This window comes from Clinocottus analis, unplaced genomic scaffold, assembly GCF_023055335.1.
Source record: "Clinocottus analis isolate CAN_PGR_092001 unplaced genomic scaffold, fCliAna1.0.p SCAF_9, whole genome shotgun sequence".
NCBI classification, from domain to species: domain Eukaryota; kingdom Metazoa; phylum Chordata; class Actinopteri; order Perciformes; family Cottidae; genus Clinocottus; species Clinocottus analis.
Window position 1 is genome coordinate 7134106 of NW_027176251.1, and position 22354 is coordinate 7156459.

Here is a 22354-nt window from a genome sequence, read left to right on the forward strand (position 1 = left end):
CCTGCAGGGGGCAGTGCTCACAGTCCTCCTGCAGGGGGCAGTGTTCACAGTCTTCCTGTAGGGGGTGGGGTTGCGGGTGACGTCAGAGCCCCATTGCTTTGGCGCGATATCCAAATAAGTTTGAAAAACTTACGGATTCAAACAGCTCGAGAGCGGCGGAGAGAGCGCCCAACACTTTTAGTCTCCAGAGGTCGTCATTGTGGATAAAGGAACTGCAGGCGACACAGGTGAGTGTTATCTGTCTAACCTACTAAAAGTAGTTGGCTGAGTCTAACTACTCTCGTTTCAGTTAAAAATAACTTACAGCTAACGAGTAAAGAGACGCCGTTAGAAGCTAGCTAGCTAGCCTGCTAGATTTGCTCGCAGCTCGTTGTTTGCTGTCTGCACAAAAGAAAGACGATTCATCTTTTTTTCTGAATCGATCATAGAGAGTAATATTACCTGGCTGATTAGAGTTAAGTCGTTCACATAAACATCCTAGTTAGCGTTAAGAACTGAATATAATGAGTTGTACACACTTGATAACATTGTAACGCATATGATACTGTTGCATCAAATTGAACACAATTAACTGTTAGATGACTGTGTTCAATTGTTGAAGTAATTAATATGTATTTATTTGTAGTCCTGTTCAGTTGATATTTTGCCCAGTAATGAGTCCAAAGCGAATACAAGCTTACTAAAGGAGAGCTAGGTTTTTCTTTCCTCTCTTGGCAGGTAACCTTTGCTGTCCAGAGTATCATTCCTGCTCTGCTGTAAGGGCAAGAGACAAAGAGTTCACCTCGATCAAGGAGTTCAAGCCACCTCTTTGTTGTTCAGTTAGCAATGAGTTGCTCTTTGGTGATCTGAGGGCAGACTTCATAAACTCAACTGGACACAAGTGTTGAATTCAATTTGCTAAAGTAGTTTCACTACATTGTTCTTATTTGACATGCGGACAAAATGAAAATTTAATGATGCATGAAAACCAAGTATAATGTTTATTTATCAGGGATGTCGTGGGACTTCTTTGTGCCTGTGTGCGTCGGTGACCTGGTAAAGACCGGGGGGATCAACCAGTACGTGGTTCAGGATGTGGTGCCCCCAAAACAGCTGCCACCCTATATCTGTAGTAAGTAGCTGGTTTGGTTGTTAAAAGTTGTGAAGATGATTTTTGACATTTTCAGTTGGGCTGATTTGTGACCGGTTTCTGTTTCGCTTCCACACAGAGTTTAAGGCTGCATTGAGGAGCCAGGGCCCTTCGTGTATATTGGAGCACTTTGACACAGGCTACAGCGTGCTACAGTAAGTATTGATTGTGTATAACATGCTCTATTTATTGTTATTAAGAACTTCATGGGTACAAAATGCTCTTTTTCAGGCAATGCAATGCGGTAAACCTGAGTCTGAAAGAGGATACTTTGGAGTTACTACTACAAGGTTTGCACCTTTTCATGTTTCTACATTTAAATGGACAACAATACAACTGGTATGCCTATGTGATGACTTTGTCTGTTTTTTCCTCCTCTCAGTGGTTAGCGGTCTGGCTGCTTCCCTGCCAGCGTTTCTGGTCTCTACCTCCGTCTCAGCTGCAGAGCGCAAAGAGAAACTTAATGCAGTTAAAATGAGTGTCTACTTACTCTGCAAACTCACAGAGATCTTTGAGGGTGACTCCTGTAGACAAAGTATTGTCACAGCACCTGGGAAGGTATGTTTATAAGAGATCATGCCGCTAAGAAACACTTTGTTATTGGCAATGACACGGCATTGTTGCTATGTTAAACTATTTTTACTGCCCGCATGATGATATCATGGCAAGTTTAATGATTCAGTCAGACCAGGAGATTTGTTGTTTCTAGCCTGCTGTTAGATGGGTAATCTTGGTGGTGTGGTGGAGTTTTATTGCATCGCTGTAAGGGCCCATCCACAGTAAACTTGTCACCTTCGATAATCTCTGCCCCCCCAAGAGCAGTGGGACGGGTGAGGTCGAAGATGACAGACAATGTGTGGATGTTTCTGTCTTTGTGTGGTATGAATGTACATGTATCAGCTGGCAAGAAGCTATAGTCTATCGTTGGTTTGACAAGTATGAATTACAATCTTTGGTAAACTGAGGGCATGTACTCAAAGTTAATTGCAATTGTCCATTTTATTGTCTGAGTTGAGTATTTTCTTAGGCAGAACACATTTAATTTAACATGCTTTGTCTGTCTTGCACAGGGTGGTAAAAAAGGCAAAGGCGATGGACTTCTACAATGGGACAGCGAGAGAGAGAAGGTTCTGCAGGCCCTCCTGCAGCTCCTCCAGCTGGATATTCGTTCCCTCTGGAGCCTCTCCCTGGTAGAGGAAGAGTTCATTAGGTACCCAGTTGATTAGGGAGCTCTAGGCAAGAGTACAGTGTCTCTGTTGTCTTTATTATTTTTTGCCCTGTTCAGTTACATTTTGCCCAATGATGAGTCCAAGGCGAATACGAGCTTACTGAAGGAGAGCTGGGTTCTTCTTGCCTCTATTGGCAGGTAATCTTGGCTGTGCGGAGAAGCATTACTGCTCTGCTGTAAGGGCCTGCCTACAGTGACTCACCTTAACCCAAATTATTCCTCTACAGTCAAAGCGGAGTAATGGCTGGGATGAGGCTAACAGTGTGTACGTGCGTATATGTGTGTGTGTGTGTATGTGTGAGAGAGAGAGTGTGAGACGAGGAGTTCATCCAGCTCTTTGTTCAGTTTGCAATGAGTTCCTCTTTGGTAATCTGAGGGCAGCAACAACTGCACAAAAAGTAATGTTTATTCTCAAGTATTGTATTTAATTTGCTGAAGTAGTTTTAATGGATCATTCTCGCAAGATTTGCCATGAAATGGCAAGACTAATAAATCCCCAGTCAATGATTGTTGTAGAAACAGACTTATTTCCTTTTTCTGACTGTTTTTCACAGCTGATTATGGAGCTCTAGGCAAGAGTACACTGTCAGACTATTATTATTATTATTATTATTATTATTATTATTATTATTATTCAGTTAGTTGATTTCCAACTTTCTTTCCCTGGCAGTGATAACATTGGAGGTCATATGAACATAACCTTTCCATTGATGCTGTTGCATCAAACTGAACACAATTAGATGGTTGTTCAATTTCTTACGTTAATGTTTATTTAATATTTCCTCACAGTCCTTGATTTTTAAATCTTTTTTCTTGAGCCCATTGCTAAGGCTCCCACAACTTCTTTTTTTTTTGTGGTTGGGTCCAAGAACCATCACAAACACCTGTAGTTTTGCAAAGTAACTAACGGAGACTAATGTAGTTACACTTCTTGCAGATTTTACGACATCATAACATGAACAAACTTTTAAATTCTTTGTTTTGTCCCTTCTTAGTTGTGTGACCTGCTGTTGCTATAAACTACTTGAGAACCCTACCATCAGCCATGTCAAGAGCAAACCCACCAGAGATTGTATAATCCACTTACTGGGAGTTCTAATTAAGAAGTACAACCACCTTCTGGGTAAGTTTCAGTCACATGCTAAACATGAGCAACAGTTGTGACTAAGAGCTTATCAACACTTTCAGTTTAATTAATAAGCTATTGCTATTAAGCATACATTGTATATTATTTTTTTAATGTATACTCTTAACTGTTACAGGTGCAAGTGTAAAGGTGATCCAGTTGCTGCAACACTTTGAGCAGTTGTCATCCGTGTTTGCCCAGGCCGTGTCTGTGTGGAGCACAGAATATGGAGTCAGGGCGATCATAGGAGAAGTTATACGGTGAGAAAGCATATTTTTCTGTGCATAAAGAGTTCAGAACAAATGGTCCTCTTTGTAAATCTGTTAATGCTATCGAATCTTTGGCTGCAGATAATCACGTTATAGAAATTCATTCCTCTTTTTTTCTCTTCATTCCTTCAGGGAGATTGGTCAGAGGTCAAGTGAAGAGCTAGCTAGAGACGCATCAGGGGTCAAAGCTTTTTCTTCCTTTATTGCAGAACTCGGCTCCCTGGTGCCTGAATTAATGCTCCCCAACATAAGTGTGCTCATCACACACCTGGAAGGAGAGGTACAGAATACTTGGAACATGTTCATCTTACCAACATTGAATCATTAATTTACTGCTCCTGAATTGAACACTGTTGTCAAATAATAATATAAACGTTAAATGATATTAATGAGACCTCTTATTCCCAACAACCACTGCTCTTTGTGCCCTTCAAAACTTTGTGTAGGGGTTTATGTTGTTCGCTAGTTTGAGGATGACAGAGCTGTTGGATACATAATTTAATTTAATTATGCGGGGTTGTGCAGTAATGTGCACCAATTTGTACATGGGGTAACACCACATTAAGCAATATTTTTACACATAACACGGACTCCCCAATGAGTTGCTCTTTGGTTATCTGAGGGCAGAGTTCATAAACTCAACTGAACACAAAGTAAGGTGTTTATTCTCAAGTGTTGTATTTTATTTGCTCAAGTAGTTTTAATGCATCATTCTTGCCAGATTTGCTATGAAAGCGTCAATGATTGTTGTAGATACAAAACATGATGTTAATGACACAAGTACAAGATTAGATACAGACGTATTCCCCTTTTCCGACTGTCTTCCAGAGCCACACAATGCGCGTTGCTGTGTGTGAGGTACTAGGAGAGATCCTTGTGCGGGTCCTGTGTGGTGACAAGCTTGACGATTCCGGTAAAGCTGACCGCGACCGCTTCTTTGACACACTGCAGGAACATCTGCATGACACACATTCCCATGTTAGGGCACGTGTGTTGCAGGTCTATGCACGCATAGTCAACAGCAAAGTAGGTTTGATTCACTTAATTATCTGTAAATGCATGTTATTAAACGCTCCAGTTGGTAATAAATATAATCTTTTGTCTTGAGGCACTGCCCCTGTGTAAGTACAGTGAGGTGATGGAGCTTGCCGTGGGGCGACTGATGGACAAGTCTATAAATGCAGTGAAGAGCGCCATCCAGCTGTTAGCAGCGTTCATCGCACACAACCCATATAGCTGCAAGGTCACTAAAAGCAACATGATTAATGAAGACTCACAGTAGCTATTTGTTCAGATTTCACAATCTCACTAAAATGTGTTCTTGTCTCTTTAGCTTAGCAGCGCAGATCTGAAGAAACCGCTGGAGAAAGAGGCCGCTAAATTGAGAGGGATGAAAGAGAAACTGGAGGGGAAAGCACCGGGTAAGAATGAACCCAGTGAAGTTTATTTTCCTTTATGTTCTGATATTTTGCTCAATGATGAGTCCAAGGCGAATACGAGCTTACTGAAAGGGAGCTAGGTTCTTCTTGCCTCTATTGGCAGGTAATCTTGGCTGTGCAGAGGAGCATTCCTGTTCTGCTGTAAGGGCCTGCCTACAGTGACTTGTCTTCACCCAAATTAGTCCTCTTTAAAGTTAGAGTGGACAATCACGGGTATGAAGCTGACAGTATGTGTGCAAAGGGCAAGAAGTTCACCCACCTCTCAATGTTCAGTCAGCTGTGAGTTGCTTCTTTGGAAATCTGAGGGTCAAGTTCTTGAACTTTGGTGCAAAACCCTTAATTTGAGGGCAATAAAAATGTTTTTGAAATGCTCAAAAATTTGATTGACACAGAATATTTTTGTCAGATTCAATTTAGAATTTAAATGTTGATGTTATGAATAAAGCTATGAACTATTCTGTGTAGCCCTTAACTTCCACCATTCTTTTAAAATACAATTTACATACATGTGTCTAACATAAGAAAGGAAAATGTGACACTAACAAAATATGATCAAATGCTGGCACTCTGGAAGCCAATATTAAAATCTAAAAGTTTTAATCCAAAGGACAGTTCTCTTCCCGTTCTGCCCTACTTCTGCTAATTGATTTAATTTGTGGCCTTTTTCTGTCAGTTGTTCCTCCTCATTTTCTTTGTAGCTATTACTTGAGTCATCCTTATTGAATTTCCCTCCCGGCAGTGGCAGTGATTAAAGCATCCGAGCTGTGGGCCGCCATGGAGCCTGAGCTGCTCGTCACTGTCATGGCAGAGCTGGAGCCCATACGTAAAGAAGCGGAGGAGGACGACGAGGACGAGGACGATGAAAGGGAGAAAGACAATAAGGCAGAGAACGACAGAGCGACTGCAGTGATGGTTGCTCAGTACCTCCGTGTCAACAAATACAGGTGATGCTAACCACCAAGTTGACCAAGACTCACTCCCTAAAGGATTTCTTACTCCCACACTTTCAATTGACCAACAATATATGTGACATGTATTTTGTCTTTCCTCTCTGCAGGAATGCTGTGCGTCTTTGTATAAAAGGCTACGGCTGGTTCCCCGAATCTGACATGTTTGCGTCTTTGTCCGATATCACCCCTGAGACTTTAATGGACACACTTGCTCTGATATTCAAAGGTAAAGACTGCACTTGGTTCACCTGCTCATTTTTAAGCAGAGAGATACTCCTAAGAGCTTTCTGATGTGAATCTTAATGTAAGCATGATTGAACACATTTAACACATTTCTGTTCTTTGCATTTCGTGTGTGCGTGTGTGCGTGCGCCTCCAGTGTGTACTCTGGCCCTGTAATACTGACAGACACCAGAAAATGAAGTTAAAATAATTGATGACTTATTTCTTAGTGTGCTGTTATAAAGAAAAGCCTCATGGTGAAGTGCATACAGCGGCATAAAGTGTAGAGTAATCAAGCAGCAATGTAAAAATGGTTTATTTGAATTCCTTTGTGGTTAGGCTACTTTACATATAACACTTGGTGTTTTTTTGTTTAGGCTCGGACGATGACACCGCTGATCTCAGCCAGAACTTGCCACCAACCCCCCAAAAAGAGGCAGAGGAGGCAGAGGCTGGGGAGCTGAAGAAGCAAGAGATGTTGGTGCAGTACCTGAAAGACACAGAAACCTTTGCCTTACAAGTGGAGAGGGCAATCTCTGTCATCAACAGCATGCTCTACTGGAAAACCACTTCAGGTAGAGGCCATATATATCAGTTCAAACTTACTGAAATGTGTACACATTTCGTGTATTAAAAGAAATATTTTCATGTTTGACAACTGCAATCTTTTGTTTTAGTTGTCCAGGAGGCTGTACAGTTTTGTGTGACTGTATGCGAGTTCAGCGTTGCCAACTCTGTGAGTGGAGTCAGGAAGATGTTGCCTCTGGTCTGGTCAGCTGACGCTGCCATTAAAGATGCTGTTGTTCAGGCCTACAAGCGGTTGTACCTGAACCCTCAAGGAGACTCCATTAGGTACGTAAAACTACCTCACACATGTATGATGTTATGAATGGCCTTAACATTGACTATTTGATTTGATTTCAGCTGGTGCATTCATTTTTGTAGGGCTCCTTTGTGTAGCCTCTTTGCTTGTCTGTTCATTCTGTTTAAACCTGATATTTCTGCGCAGTTGCAGATATAAAAAAAAGTGTCTCAAACATTTCTAAAAACTGTGTGTTGTAAAGTCCGATAATTAGGCTTTATTAAAATTGATCATAATAAATTGTATCATTTACAAAACATGTTTTGATGTAACAAAATATTCAGCCTCAATCCTGAATATTGTCATTTAGCCGAGCAGAAACTCTCCTGCTTGCTCGGCACAGGATTAACAGGGCGATCTGGCAGCAATCTAACCACTCCATACAACAGACATTCAAAAACATCAAATATAATCTTTGAACGTATATCTATCTATCTATCGAGAGAGAGACTGTTGGGATTCTCTAGTATTTTGCATTGTTTACATATTACTGGTGATATTATTGTGATGCAAGCAGAAGATTTGAGTTGCGCTCTTTAAGTAAATCTCTCGTCTTTTAGGATGAAAGCCCACACTCTTGTTGACAGTCTCTCTGAACTGATGGTGGATGCATCTTTGGGAACAATCCAATGTCTTGAGGAAATAGTGAGTCACAGTTTTATTAAGCTTATTTGAATAATTTCTGAGAAAAATTGTTATTTATAGAACACAATTATATAAGATATTTAATTGACCAGCTATAAAATGTACATTGTAGTTACTTTTCTGAGGTTTGTATTAAACATGACTAATTGCAGTTTGTTTTTTTCAGGTGCAGGAGTTCTTTGGTAGTGGAAGCAATCTCCAGTCTACTGTTGTGCAGGTCTTGTGGGAAAGATTTACTGGCAAACGAGAAACATCAAACTTACACAGGCGAGCTGCGGTGTTACTGCTGGGTATGGCTGCACGGTAAGACATGGACCACTTTATCTCTATATAAATTAAAATATAACTCACATTCTGCGTTCCTCCTCAATCTACCTCAAAGACTGCCACCGCTGTAGGGATGAGCGAGCGTGTAAAGAGACTATCTGCAGTCCACCCACACTGCTGCCTCTCTTCATCCAGCTAGCAGTGTTCCTAACCTATTAAATCTCATGCACTCCCCCTAACCCATCCTCCTACACACATTATCTGGACAGCAGCCGTGCACTGGCAAGGCCAGCACACAGCGGTTGGGGTGATGCAGGACAGATGTTATTACCTCACTTTGCATAATCATTGTGAAATGTAAAATCTATTCTTAATGGCCCTTTTCATTTTTGTATTCATGCAAATCCAACAGGGCAGAGAGGGAGGTGGTCCTCAGTAATCTGGACACTCTTTGTTCTGTGGCTCTGGGAGAAAAAGTGACTGAAGACTTTCTTCTAGCCAGAGATGCCGTTATAACTATCTCCAGCATCACAAACCATGTCAGGGTAAGGAGACATAAGTCATGATTTGCCTCTAAGCAGACCAGAGGGCAACATTATTACGCGCTCTTCTAACGTTTAGCCTTAAAAACACTCATTTTATCACCATCAATTTTTAGTTGGTTATTTTTGCAGTTAAATTTGATATACAAAACGGTGGTGTCTGTAATTCACAAACAATGAAGTAAAGCTATTGTCAACAAAACACAAAGGTTTTCCTGTGAGTTGAAAATGAGTCACCACTTATGATCACACTCGATATCTGAACTGCTGGCAATATTCAGCTTATTTCTTGGCAACCGTGACTGGTATCAAACCCTTCACATTTCCAACCACAGTTTCCTCACATTAGGTTTGCATCATGCTGTTACTATTGCATATTTTTAATTGATAATTCAATGCATGAAAAGCTGATTTATTTATACACTCTGGGGCAGAGAAACCTGTCCAATGGTAGACGTTTTACCCATGAACATGTAAAAAGGCTTTAACACAATGCTAACATAATCTGCTGCATTGTCTCCTCCAGCAATCAAAAGGTGCTCCATTCAGACTGCCACAGGACCATCAGCTCTTCACCTGCCTCACACAGGCCATTGCTGAAGGTAAATGGAGACAAGTGTGCCATTTGTTAAGAAATATGTTCGCGTTTGCCTTCACCACTTCACACTGGTTTCTTCCTTTGACCTAACTGCTCCAGGTGTGGTGATGGAAGACCCTTACTGGCAGAGCTTCATGGAACAGGCTGTCCGGCTCCTCTACTTCATGGCTGAATCCCCTGACCAGCTGTGCTCCCGACTGCTCCAGCGCTGCGCTCGCCTCTTACTCGATCAGATTGCAGAAGGTGGCGAACTTGGCAAGGATGCTAGCCAAATGCAAGATGGATCTCAAGAGTCCAATGAGTCAGGTGAGCAAGGTAAGTCTCTTTGGTCTGCGTTGACTCGGTGTAACATGTCCAACATACTCTAATCACATGTCCATGTGTCTTTCTCTTCTGTAGTGAACTGCGTGTGTCTCGCCCAGCTGTTGGCGCTGTGTGGCTGCGTGGCTTTTTGGCAGGTGTCTCATCTCGAGCGCAGTGTTAGTGCCGAGCTGAGGAGGAGGAGAGGAGAGACGGAAGAGAGGGCGGAGAAGGAAAAGGGTCCATCCAGCAAAGCTAAGGTAACGGGGCTGTATATAACACTTGTACACTTACAGAGGAGTATAAAACAATTCATTGCCCTTGAAGTTGTATATTAGCTAAGCTGTAATTGTTCAGTCTGCAGGTAATTTGAGGTGAATTTGATTAACTGTGTGTGTGATGTCTTTTGCACCATGCCATTAAATAGCTTCAATGTGGTGTTAAAACTATTAGTTGGTTAATTAATTGACAACTATTTTTGAAACGATAGTTTCACACTTTTATAGAATTTTAGAGACAAAAACATGTATTCGTTAATCAAGAAATTAGCATAAAATGCAGCCCTATTTCAGTTCATGGTGGAGTTTTAAAAGTATGATATTTTAATAACTTTGACGCCAAAACAACTCCCTGAGTGGTAAATAGTTTTGACAGACTGTATCTCAACAGGATGGCCTTCCTAGATTCATTTTAGTGACAGATGAGTGATGGCTCATAATTGTTCAGCTCATCAGGGAACAAGAAAAATAAATGTCTCTTCTAATTAGCAAGTCATTTTTCATTTGTTTACTTAATTTTTGTTATCTTTTTTTCTCATAACCAGAGAGTTTAATGTTGCGTTCACACCAAAAGCGTTGCGAATATTGGATATCTATAGATTATATGTGGTTCGTTCGCGTCATTTGTGCCTAATAGGGGGTGTGGCTTATCACCATTAATTACAGTTACCATTTGCCATTGAAATAACCACTAGTTCTGCTTTACACTTCAACATCAAACGTCATCGTTTCCGAGTTCATAATATTATCCGTAGCCGCACGCAGCTCTGGAACAGCATCTGAATGACGGCTGCATCTAGCGCTACTTGAGGCGGATCAGCAGCAGCAGTTTGGTTCAACGATGATGGGCTGAGCATCTCAACGTTCAGCGTCACACAAATGTTTTGTCAGATATAGAGAATTTTAACTTGTGTGAATGAGGCGAATTGTTCGCAACGCGCCATTCTCGCCGCCCGGTGGACATTTGTTCGCAACCATTCGAGTCTGTGCATTGACTTTGCGTGCAATCTACTGTCACATGGTTTTCCTGCCAGAACGAGAAGTTGTCAGTGATTATCTATGCAAAATGTGGCATGAGTGATTTAAGAGTTTCAATGGAGGTTTTGATTTATTTTTTTTCTTGTTAAAATTTCAAACCTATTGGCAGCGTTTTAATACTTGAACCATATTTCTTAAATTAATACCTTTTTAACAATTAAGTGGTCACTGAAAACCCCATAGAAATGAATGGAAAGCAAAAATCATCTGAATGACTGCACCATCAGTAGTGTGCTTCAAGTTGGAAGGCTCATGATTTCTAGGAATATGTTAAGATGGACAGGTGGCTGTTTTGTAAAGATCTTGTGTTTTTCCAACAGCACGCCGCCAATGAGAGTGCTATGGAGGAGGAGCTGGGCTTGATGGGGGCCTCTGCTGAAGATACTGAGGCTGAACTCATCAGAAAGATCTGTGAGACTGAATTACTCGCTGGTAAGAAAATCCTCAGCACCCATGGACTTTTTCTTTTCAAGAATTATAATTGACAGCATACACACAGTTAACATAGTGTTTTGATAATGTAATGTCTTCATATATTAAACGTTTTCTCACCCTCTTACCTGTCTGTTCAGAGGAGAATCTGCTGTGTGCATTCCTTCCCCTGCTGGTGAGAGTCTGCAGCTCCCCAGGACGCTATTCCCACCCACAGCTCACCACTGCTGCCTGTCTGGCACTCTCTCAGTACATGATGATAAGGTAAACGCATATTGCCTATTCCGCTCTTTCCAGTCTTTGTTATTCAGTCCAGTGGTTCGCAACCTTTTTTCAGTGATGTACCCCATGCAAAAGGTTTTTTCAACCAGCGGAAAATTATTTCTGGTTAGAAAAAAAGATGTAATTAACTGCGTTGTGCCATCATTGTCTGATTTTATTATAGAATATATGAAATTCAGTTTCACTTATATTTATGAAATGACAATTTTTAAAGGATGTTTGAATAATGCTAATTTTAAATGGATATATTTGGGGGGAAAAGCTTACGTGCCTCTACGTACCCCCATTTGTGAACCATGGATTTAGTCTAACCTCATTGATATAAATATGTAAACATGTGGATGTGTGGTCCTTTTTGGAAAGCAAACATTCTGGCTTCCTCCATCTTTGATATTAAACCTATACCTTTGTTTGGGACATGTATTACTGTTTAGCCCAAACAATAAATCACTTAATTGATAAACTAATGAATGGTGAAAATATTAGAAAGTTTCAACCCTAAATATAGTGAAACTCTAAACAAACTTACTTGAATTAATCAAATAACTTTCAATACTGTGATTTCTTTTCTTCTATTAGCCCATCGGTGTGTGAAGAAAACATCCGTCTCATGTTTACCGTGCTGGAGCGCTCCGCTCTCCCTGTGGTCCGGGCAAATGCCGTAATAGCTCTGGGAGATCTCACCGTCCGTTTTCCAAACATTTTGGAGCCGTGGACTCAGAATCTCTATGCCAGGTAATTTGACGAGTTTGTTTAAAGGGTGGGTGGGAATATTACTTTCATTGGTTTTGTTCTTTCTAAGCCTTCTGTAGCTTCCCAGTTGTATTACAAATCCAACCAATACAATTTTGGTCTGAGTGCTGTACATAATGTTTTATTGTCAAAATGCTATTTTTCTTTTTTCCACTCCCTTAGAAAATATTAATAATAATATTTTATTTTTTTTGTATAGTGCTTTAAAAGCTACTAATGGCACTTTACATGCTAATTGCAAACAATAATAAACATGACAATAGTGAAAAATGCATACAATAAAATTCATGTATTCCTATAACCCCAAATCAAAACAAAACCCTTTCAGTTATTTCCTAACTTAGCCCTAATTTTTTGCTAATTACTGAGTGGGTGTTTTCAATTGAAAATCCGGAAAAGAACGAAGAGGGAGTTGACCTTTTTTAAATCAGCCCAGTGATGAAACATTCATTTATCACAGTAGCAACTCATCATTCCTAATGAACTCGTTTTCGCTGGACATTATCACAATATCCTCAGATTTGCTTGTTTTTCTTCACCTAATATTGTAAGCATGGCGTACGCCTGGTGGCTCCACTCAGTGGGTGTACTGTAAATGGCGTTCCATATCAGCAAACACCCCACTCTGCTTTTACACTTCGGCCATCTTCATCCTGATCCCACCAGCACGTCTCAGTGTGTTGTTCCTCTCGTCCGCTGGAGTGCTGCTGCTGTCACCGTGCTCCACTGAGCCACATGATGGGGAAAGTTTACTCTTCCCATCACAACTTTTTATGGGAGGAACAAACTTTGAGATGATCTGTGGTCGCAAACGCCAATAATGTATCCCGACCTCTGCGGTCACCACGGGCAGTAGATAAACACACCCCCACACGTGAACTGGGGTGGAGCGTTTGACCGCCTCAGACACGGGTGCTTTTAGACAATGAACAACTTAATTACTAGTGTGTTGCAGATTGCGAGTAGAAGCAATGACGAGAGTGTTGTAATTATACAGAGCGGTTGGATGAGCAGAAGGGAATAATTTTGGATGAAGACAGAGGTTCTACAAGGGTTTATGCCTGTAGGTAGGCTTTCATTTTAAAAACGCTTAATGTTCTCTTCCTTGTTTCTCTTTCGCGAACTTAGAAGCTGCAGTTTCTCTGTTTGATGAAGTGCGTTTTTAATTATAATGGTTGATGATGCTCACAATGTCTGGTTTGGGATGTGTAAAACATTCTGTTCATTTATAATGGCTCATTGCCCTCGTGTTTTTTACCTGATAAGCGTTACATAGCGTTCCCTAATTGTCTCCCACACACGGCACCTCTACTGTTTTCTGGGATGCTGCCCTGGAGTCTCCTGATAAGCGAATTAAGAATTAATTACCCTGCTTCCTTTCAGTTGCAAGCTCCTTCCATTGGCTTGTGGAGGTGCCATGTTCAAGTGTCTGATCCTCTGCCCGGAGACCTGCTCTCTGTCATTAACAAGAAATGGTTAATGAGTTTCTTTTGTTCTGTGGTTTTGGGTGAGGTTGAATTTAAATTGGTCTCAGAAAGCTATCGGATTGCTCTGGCACAGCATGTCCAATCCTATTGTATTCAGCCAAAGCTGTGACAGTTGTTTGGTGCCAGTAACGTTCTGCCCAATAACCCGGTCTTTACAGAAAGCTTAATCGACTTCGAAACAACAAATGCACAGGTGGCAAGACTTTTTCTTTAACTTTTTTATATCGCCACCCATGACTCTAATGTTAGTTCAACCCTTTTGGTCCAGACTGAAATATCGATTGAATGGTTTGCCATTAAATTCATGGTGCCCACTTGCTGAAACACTGACTTTGATCCCCTAAATTTCCATTTCCTGTCAAATAACCAGTTAAATATTTCAACATCTACCAGATGGATTGGGCAGTTTGCATGTTTTCCAGAGGATGTATCCTAATCACTGTTGATATTTCATCTTAGTCAAATTGTTTTGTTTTTGTCGTGATGAAGTGTAACTGTTTTGATGCCTTCAAGCTGCTGATAACGTGGGTTGCAATATTTTTCATTTTTCAGCGATTTCAAATATTAATGACTACATTAGCAAGAATCAAAGTAAAAATCAGAAGATGTCTCATGAATCAGCGTCTTCTTCTCTTCTAGGCTCAGTGACGAGGTTCCTTCAGTGAGGCAGACAGCCGTGACGGTTCTTACTCAGTTGGTGCTGAAGGATGTGCTCAAGGTCAAAGGTCAAGTCAGCGAAGTGGCCGTGCTGCTAATTGACCCCGAACATCACATCACCAGCCTGGCTCTGAACTTCTTCAACGAGCTGGCCTCCAAGGTACGCGCACGCACACGCTCTCATCCATAACCCATAATGGAGTCTTAATAATTGGGACTTTCTTTAACTCTTGGTGTCACCCATCAGGACAATGCCATCTACAACCTGCTGCCAGATATCATCAGCCGCCTGTCTGACCCAGAGAGAGGCATGACCTCAGAGGACTTCAACACCATCATGAAGTAAGTTGCATGGCTTTTCAGTATCTCTTGTCTCATTTGCTGCCTTCCCTTGAGCAGTTGACTATTCTGAGCAGGAATATGACTTATTTAAGAAGCTTTCACGGGGAAAGTTGATAGGTTTCTATTTTGGGAGTTTTTGTTTAGATGCTGTATTGTGTGTCTATGTGTTTTCAGACAATTGTTCTCATACATCACCAAGGAAAGGCAGACAGAGTCTCTAGTAGAGAAACTGTGTCAGCGATTTAGGACTGCCAAGTGAGTAAATCGCCACACCTCACCTGCATTTTCTTTGTTTCCCTCATTTCCGATTATGCCCTGCAGTATTTATTTTGTGCAAAATGTCGACCCTACTTCCACTAACGTTCCTATTCTTTCTTTCATTGGGCACAGACCTACTGCCTCGTACATTTGCGACTACCAACACACTATATATTCCTTTGATAAGTAGTGGTATGGATAAAAGATGCAATCCAATAATTCTTAAATGTCCTTGTCAGTCTTCAGCCCTCTCACAAAATACTTTAAATTGAACCGTTTTGTAAAAATTGTGATTAGATTAAGAATCTTAACGTTAAGTATTTGGAATAATCCTTCAATCCTGTTCATTCCTATCTTTCACTGTATTTTTTTAATTTTATCTTCTACTGAATTTATTTTTCTTTTTAAGCAAAAGCAGAAATCTCCTTTTTTGCCTTGTTAAAAGGTGTGACTATATAAATATATCTTGCCTTCGCAAGAGCAGTTCACCTACTTTGACATTGTATTCACTAATTTTGTCACAGAAAACATCTTTCCATTAAGTTTAGGATTGCATACGGACTCATTGGTCGGGCCAGTCTTCCGGCTGCCTCTGACTCATGCTTCACCCATACTCTAAGGAAGGACATTTTATATTACACAATTGCAAAGTTAATTTGGATGCAAAAGGTTCCTGGAAAATTAGATTAGGTCCAAATGTCAGGGAAAAGCCATATTCATAAGTAATGAGGTTTGTAATGTTGAGGAGACTGAGTGTCTTTGCATTTTACATAGTTTCTAAGCAGGTTTATTCTGTAATTTCTCTGCGTCTCCTTCTCTCAGGACGGAGCGTCAGTGGTGTGACTTGGCCATGTCTCTGTCTCTGCTGTCCATGTGTGAGCGTGGTTTTAAGAGGCTGCAGGAATGCTGGGAGTGTTACAGCGACAAGTTAACGGAGCCGGGGGTCTACCAGCCTCTGCTCTCGATCACTGCCAAGCTCCGCCGCGGGGCCAAAGCCCAGTTCAAGGTGCCGCTTACTTGCATCTCCACTTCCAAGTGGATTGGTGCTTTTTATTTGTGTTTATTTTGATGCAATCTCTGTGTTTACTGACGGCAACTTTGTGTCCCCAGGCCCAGGTAGATGAGTTTGAGAAACGTCTGACTGCGGTTCACACGCGGGGGCTGGAAAATGTGGAGAGTCCTGAGATGGATGAGGAAAACCCAAAAGAAGGAGGATCCTCTGAGAAGACCGTGATGCGTACACCTCTGCCCACCAGAGGCCGAGCGAGGCCGAAGAGAGGTCAGTCGTCTCATGATTCAATTAAAATTTCCGTGTCCTGATGCAAATGTGCATAGAGAAAAATGGGAAACTTTTTTTTATTTATTTTTTTAAAAAGACATTATAATTTTGGTACAGGTCAAGCGACGCCATCAGTTTCTGGCCGCGGCGATGAGAGTTTTGTGACGCCTCAGAGATCTCGCAGGTCCAAGAAACCTGTGATCACTTTCAGTAGTGAGGAGGAAGAGGAGGATGAAGAGGGTGAGTGTGGCAACATAAATTCAAGTGGTGAAAATAGTTTTTAAGGATTCCTATGATATTACATTCTCATTTTTTATTCATAATCGGTTGTTGATCTTGTATTGTGTCAAACAGTCAAACAACATACCTGGTATGTTACAAAAAAATACTTTAACGTTTATATATTTTTTTACAAAAATATATCTAGGGTTGCAGCTACATATTATAATTTAATCTTAGTTGTTGGACCCATAACATGTCAGAAAAAAGCTGTCTGATTGTATTCTTTGTGTGAATATCTTTGTGTTTGGGAAGATGGTCAGTTACAATACAACAGCACAGGGCATGTTGTTTACTTGAATGAAGAAAGAAAGGAGAGAAAAAATTACATTTTTCAAAATCCGCACATAACTCTTACTGATTTATTCTCTCTGCCAATCAACTAGTCTTTTCAGCTGTTAGTATTATGCATAGGATGGACCCACCTATTTTGGCAGAAGTCCGTAATATACTTTAGATCAATACCACAAAGTTCAAAGTACTGTAGCCTGGAGCACTGGCCTGAACCACACAGCCGTCTGTCTAAGAGGATTTGGGACTGTTGCTCTTGAGGGAGCTGTTCATTGCAGCAGCACTAATCCATGAGCTGGGGATTTCTCTAATGGCTTTGATAGAAAACAACTTGAAAGGATTAAATCAATGAAATTACAAATCAGATTTAAATGGAGAAAGTGGAGCGTACCTGACTTTTTGAATAGTGTTTATATGGAGGTTAGATTTTCATGGCGTATTCTTCTAATTAAATCTTTCAGCACTTTAGCATTCACTGAAATACCTTGTTTATCTATTCCTGAGTCAAGTTTTTTTAAATTTTCTTCTGCATGACTGGTCTTGCTCTATCAGTTTCTAATCTTCGTGTACATCTTTACCAGATGCTGTAATGGCAGAAAGTGAGACCCCTAAAGTGACGACGCCCATCGCCCGCACATCTCGACGAACTCGCCTCAGAAACTGATCCATCTTCTGTTTTGTCTCTGTTCTGTGTCTAATTTTTCAAATCTTTTATCTGAGATGATGTATTACATTTTATTTTTTTTTAGATCTTTTTGTATATTTTATTTTAAGATATTGATTGCTACTTATCACCAATTTAAACTAGTCTGATAACGTATCTCATCACATAGAATCAATACGTTTTTTAATAAACTTGTTTTTGGTTTTGATAAGAACTCCTCGGCTGTCTGTCTCATTTTGCGCTTTGTCACTCACCGGCCTGAAGAAACCTCCAGAGGCTGGCGCAGAGAAATGTGTGAAGAGTTGTGTGTCTGTTGTGTTATGTCAAGTAAATTTACACCACCATTACAAGCGACATTGAATGTCTACTTGTATCATGTGTTTGGACAGCGGTGTTTAATGGGTTGTCACAGCTTGCCCAGACAGTAGTACCACCCCGCATGCTTCATTTTCCTCAATTTTTTTTTCCCTTTTCTTACAGAATGATGCTCCATATCGGATTTCAGTCTTTATAAGACTAGAAACTATGTGCGTGTGGCTGCATATTGTTTATTTAGTCATGCCCCCACCCTCTTATTCTGTCTGAAACATTTGCTGTTGCCTCGTTGCCCGCCTCGGTTCTTGTAATCAATCTCTTTTGTAGGTTTCCCTCCGCTCCCTGCCTGGTGCTTTTCTCCCTCCCGTCCTCCACCTCCTACTCTTTGTTGCCTACTTTTCCTCTTACAGCTCTCCTCTCTTCCCTTGCATGGCAAGCACGCTAGTTTAACCCTCCTTCCCCTCATTACTAATCTCTCTCCTTTTTCGCCTACTCCCTCTCCCACACGTCCTCTCCGAAAAGATGAGAGGGGTGCATTTCTGTATGTGATTGATACGTTATGTAAAGACACTTGCCAACAACAGGCTAACGGTACGTGAGCAACAGCACTAGGGTTTTATCTGGCGACAAATTTGAGTTAAATGTTTTCAGTTGGTGCCAAGTGTAGTTAAATTGTCACGTAAATCTGCTCAGTTTGTAACTTTTATTTAACAAAGCCGAAACTTGTTTGTGCAGGTATGAGACATCGGCCATTTTGCTTCATAAAGCCGCTTTAAGTACAGAGGAAATTTTCACTGATTGCATTGTCCAGTTTCTGACGTACATTTGTAACTGCTGGGGATTTATTTACTTGAAATAATCAGAGGCTGCTGAACTTTGAGCTCGGTGTGTTGGATTGTGCAGCTCCGAGTGTAGTAATTTGGCGGCAGGGGGTACAGGGAGCAGATGGCACTGACAGACTGTAACTTACCCAGCAGAGAACGGTGGTTAGTGCATGCTGGGAAAGACTCTGGAGACAAAGGGGAGAAAGGGAAGCTGATGTGCATGTGGAACATTGATACAACACAGGAAATGGAAAATTCAGATTGTCATGACATTACAACGTGTGAATCTTTGGAGCTGGTTCATAACTCACCGGTCCCATTGATGAGGCATTAGCTGGCTGTTGCCCTCTGACCTTGCTTGGTGCAGCACAGTTTGGCATACAGAGTACACGGAGTCACCTTGGCAATGACAATCACTCTCTCCAATGCTATGACATCACTCTAAAGAAAGGATGAGGAGGAAGATGGGGTGGGTTGGTGGGCTAATGGAGGAAGGGGAGGGGGGGGTCGCCGCTTGCTCTACAAAACCGCTGCAGCATCCCAGCTGATGCCCCAACATTCAGCTTCTGCCAAGAAGACCGACGCAAGAGGAAGAAAAATCCTTCCAATTCCATCAGAGCGACGAGTAGGAGGAGTCAACAGAGTGAGATAGTGATGCTCACTGTAGGTGCCAACAAGTGAGAGGTACCCGATAGACCGAGAACCAGAGAGATGGAGAAGAGTCTGTGAAGAAGACCCTGAGACCCTCTGAGAAACTAAACGGGTGAGCACACAATTTTTTTTCAATGATTACATATGTTATGCATTTTGGTATTCTTTAATTTAGAGTTATTATTTTGTCTTTTTTTTTTTTTGAAGCATTTGCACAATTCAACTTGAACCCTCTGTATAATTATGAAGTAAGGAAATCCTCAAATGTATCTCTCAAAGGTCTTTTGTACAGGATTCTTAACTCTAAGATTCTCACCTCATTTTTTAAAATTTGTAACAATTTAATGCAGCAAAATTCGTTTCTCAAAAAAAATAAAAGAATTTTTCTGATATATAATACATGTAGCGTTTGATCTGCTCTATTTGTTTGGCTGTTTTAATCTTGATTCAAAAGCTAAACCAGGAACGGGGGGCTGCAAATGTACTCCTGTTAGACCTCCTCTATACAGCACAACTGTTGCATTGCTTTTCTGTAACGATGTGTGTCTGTATGCTCCCTTTTGAAATGAACATATATATATCTTTTTTAAAATCTGAAAATCATCAATTGAGGCTTGGATAAACCCACAATGTTCTTTCAAAACAATTTTGTCTTTTTTGTGTTTTTCTGCACAAGTCATTTACATTTCTTTATCATGTCCTTGCAGTGTGTTTTCAGTCCTGCTCCAGTTTTTCCTGTCCTTCATCTCTGCTGCCATGCTGTTCCCTGTGCTGCTTTGTGCCACTCTGCTCCTCCTGACACCGCTGGAGATCACGGAGGCTCGCGCTCTGCACCCTCCTCCTGATGCTGTGCAGGTAGGTAGGGAGGGGGAGGGGGGGCCGGGAGAATAGAAAAGGAAGAAAAGAGTGGATTGAGGAGAATTCAGAGTGGATGACGGATATAAGAGAATAGTGCAGAAGGGAGGGAGAGCAGGAAAGAATCAGAGGAAAGGCTAATGAAATGTATGAATGATTGAATTATTCTCCCTCGTACACTTACTGACAATGTAATCTTTTTTTCCCCCCCTCTGTAGTTTATGGAGCAGTTTCTGGAACGCTACAATGACCTTTTGACCCTGGATGACCTGGAGAACCTGTTGAATAGCCAACCAGAGGAGCAGTCCACCTTATCCGCGGGGGTCAAAGCAGCCGAGTACCCCAAATGGGCTGATGCCCAAACGCAGGCTGAGAGCCCGTGGCTGCGCCTGCTGAAGGGAGCTGTGACCAATCAGAAGCGAGCAGAGCAGGACCGGCCACGGAGGGGATGGAACCGAGGATGCTTTGGGCTGAAACTGGATCGGATCGGGTCCATGAGCGGACTGGGCTGTTAGTGGAGAGAAAATACAGACTGATGACATCCTTCCCTAAGTAGAATGAAAAACACATGCAAAGATGTTGACGTGCACTGAAGGATGTTTCCGTGTGTGTAGGCTACGTGTAGTGTGGCGTAAACGTGCAGCGTTTCTAATGTGGTTTCATCCAGCGTAGAGCAGATGCTTCACACTATTGTGGCTGTATTAACAGAGCAGCTGTAGTTTATTCCATGTGTAAGTATTAAGCTGAATATTAGAACATTGTGTGAGCTGTATTTACATCAAATGATCATTGTTTTTTGGGCTTGTTTTGAAGTAAATTGGCACTTATTGTATTTATAGCATTTGTTTTCGTACAGTAAATGTAATGTAGGCAATTGTTAAATCTATGGATTGGGAGTGTGTAAAATCAGGCGTAATGGACTTAGATATTAAAATATGATGGCACGTGTGATTCCTACTGATTGTTTTTTCGTTTATGATTTGCACGAATAAATTGATTTGACAGTTATAGTTTTCTGGTTTTTGCATCAGTTTGTTTGTCACACATTCTCTCAATTTGTCCTTCAAAGTCCAGCTTCAAATTCTCCTGACATATATATTTTAGAAGTCTTTATACATTATGTAATGAGGAAGGCTTGAGGAAGATCTATTTCTTCCTTCGTCATTCTGGAGAATGGCGTCCAATCTGGGTTCCTCTGCTGCCTCCAAAAATGGTTTTACTTTGGCACTAGAGCCAAAGTCCTGGGGCAAGAATCTTTAATCGTTTTACAGGGAAATGGAGATAAACATGTTGGCGGATAATCTCATATGACGTTCCAACTGATATAAATAAATTACACGTACATAAATATGATGCAATTGTACATTTGATGGGCTTCGTACCAGCAATGTTCAGTTTGAGAACAAGACATTGATTTTTTTAAAACTTTGAGGTAATTCCCAAAGTTCATATTGAAGGAAGAAACAAACCAAGACTTTCTACTTTGACAAAACAAGTGTCACCTCGTGGTCCTTTTAGTAACTATCCTGAAGCTTTTAAACATATCACATGATTTTAATTAGTAATATTTGTGTTTGTTTGACTTTATGCTTAGACAAAAACTGAATTAACAATTCTCCAAGTTTAAGAAAGAACTATGAGCAAAAGTCATTTATTTTCTCCTATGATATCCACCATTGTCTTTATATTACTTATTCATTTTGGTATTTGAGTTGAACTTTGAAGTTGAAGTTAAATAGACAGAGATTTTCATTGTGACACTAGGTGGCAGTCTCATTCCATGTGTTTATTTGTTCTTTACCACACAAAGCCTCCCTCTGGACTTTGCGCTAGACCTGAAACACTCTGTATGAAAGAGGGCCCCTTTCAACGCAGACATACTTCTGCATAGATCAGCAAACTGCAATCTATATATGTTACTACATTTACTGATAAAGTTACCCAGAGTGGACTTTTTATGTTGAGAAATAATTTACAAAAAAACACTGCTGTTAAATGGGTCTCACAGTGACCAGACTAAAAGTATAATAATGCCCAAGATACTTTTTTTCACGACCGCTCACTTTCCTGTGAGCAGAGAAATGGAAATTAT

The 22354-nt window shown here is 40.9% G+C and overlaps 2 protein-coding genes and 3 non-coding genes across 6 annotated transcripts; all 5 read left to right on the top strand.

Moving 5' to 3' along the window:
- The first annotated feature begins 114 nt into the window (after nucleotides 1-114).
- Nucleotides 115-17765, top strand: ncapd2 (non-SMC condensin I complex, subunit D2). 2 transcript variants are annotated; one of them, XM_068570667.1, is made up of 32 exons: nucleotides 115-227; nucleotides 992-1111; nucleotides 1209-1284; nucleotides 1361-1419; nucleotides 1512-1687; nucleotides 2200-2339; nucleotides 3353-3480; nucleotides 3620-3743; nucleotides 3885-4032; nucleotides 4581-4778; nucleotides 4861-4995; nucleotides 5086-5173; nucleotides 5931-6135; nucleotides 6249-6367; nucleotides 6741-6938; nucleotides 7041-7215; nucleotides 7786-7870; nucleotides 8037-8173; nucleotides 8550-8682; nucleotides 9206-9281; nucleotides 9377-9592; nucleotides 9677-9837; nucleotides 11214-11325; nucleotides 11466-11589; nucleotides 12187-12342; nucleotides 14487-14664; nucleotides 14752-14846; nucleotides 15021-15101; nucleotides 15927-16110; nucleotides 16215-16383; nucleotides 16501-16623; nucleotides 17535-17765. In XM_068570667.1, the coding sequence occupies exons 2-32, from the start codon at nucleotides 994-996 to the stop codon at nucleotides 17615-17617; spliced, it is 4200 nt and encodes a 1399-aa protein (XP_068426768.1). In that variant the 5' UTR covers nucleotides 115-227; nucleotides 992-993; the 3' UTR covers nucleotides 17618-17765. The 2 variants fall into 2 exon arrangements, with proteins under 2 accessions (XP_068426768.1, XP_068426769.1); XM_068570668.1 differs by having other exon boundaries at nucleotides 9377-9583.
- Nucleotides 1775-2098, top strand: LOC137781827 (small nucleolar RNA U85). Its single transcript, XR_011077234.1, has one exon. It is a non-coding gene; the product is annotated as a small nucleolar RNA U85 (small nucleolar RNA).
- Nucleotides 2424-2737, top strand: LOC137781828 (small nucleolar RNA U85). The gene has a single exon (XR_011077235.1). It is a non-coding gene; the product is annotated as a small nucleolar RNA U85 (small nucleolar RNA).
- Nucleotides 5223-5500, top strand: LOC137781829 (small nucleolar RNA U85). The gene has a single exon (XR_011077236.1). It is a non-coding gene; the product is annotated as a small nucleolar RNA U85 (small nucleolar RNA).
- A 1562-nt stretch (nucleotides 17766-19327) lies between the features above and the next one.
- nppcl (natriuretic peptide C-like) lies at nucleotides 19328-21272 on the top strand. Its single transcript, XM_068570320.1, has 3 exons — nucleotides 19328-19519; nucleotides 20115-20262; nucleotides 20481-21272. The coding sequence occupies exons 2-3, from the start codon at nucleotides 20164-20166 to the stop codon at nucleotides 20775-20777; spliced, it is 396 nt and encodes a 131-aa protein (XP_068426421.1). The 5' UTR covers nucleotides 19328-19519; nucleotides 20115-20163; the 3' UTR covers nucleotides 20778-21272.
- The last annotated feature ends 1082 nt before the right edge of the window (nucleotides 21273-22354 follow it).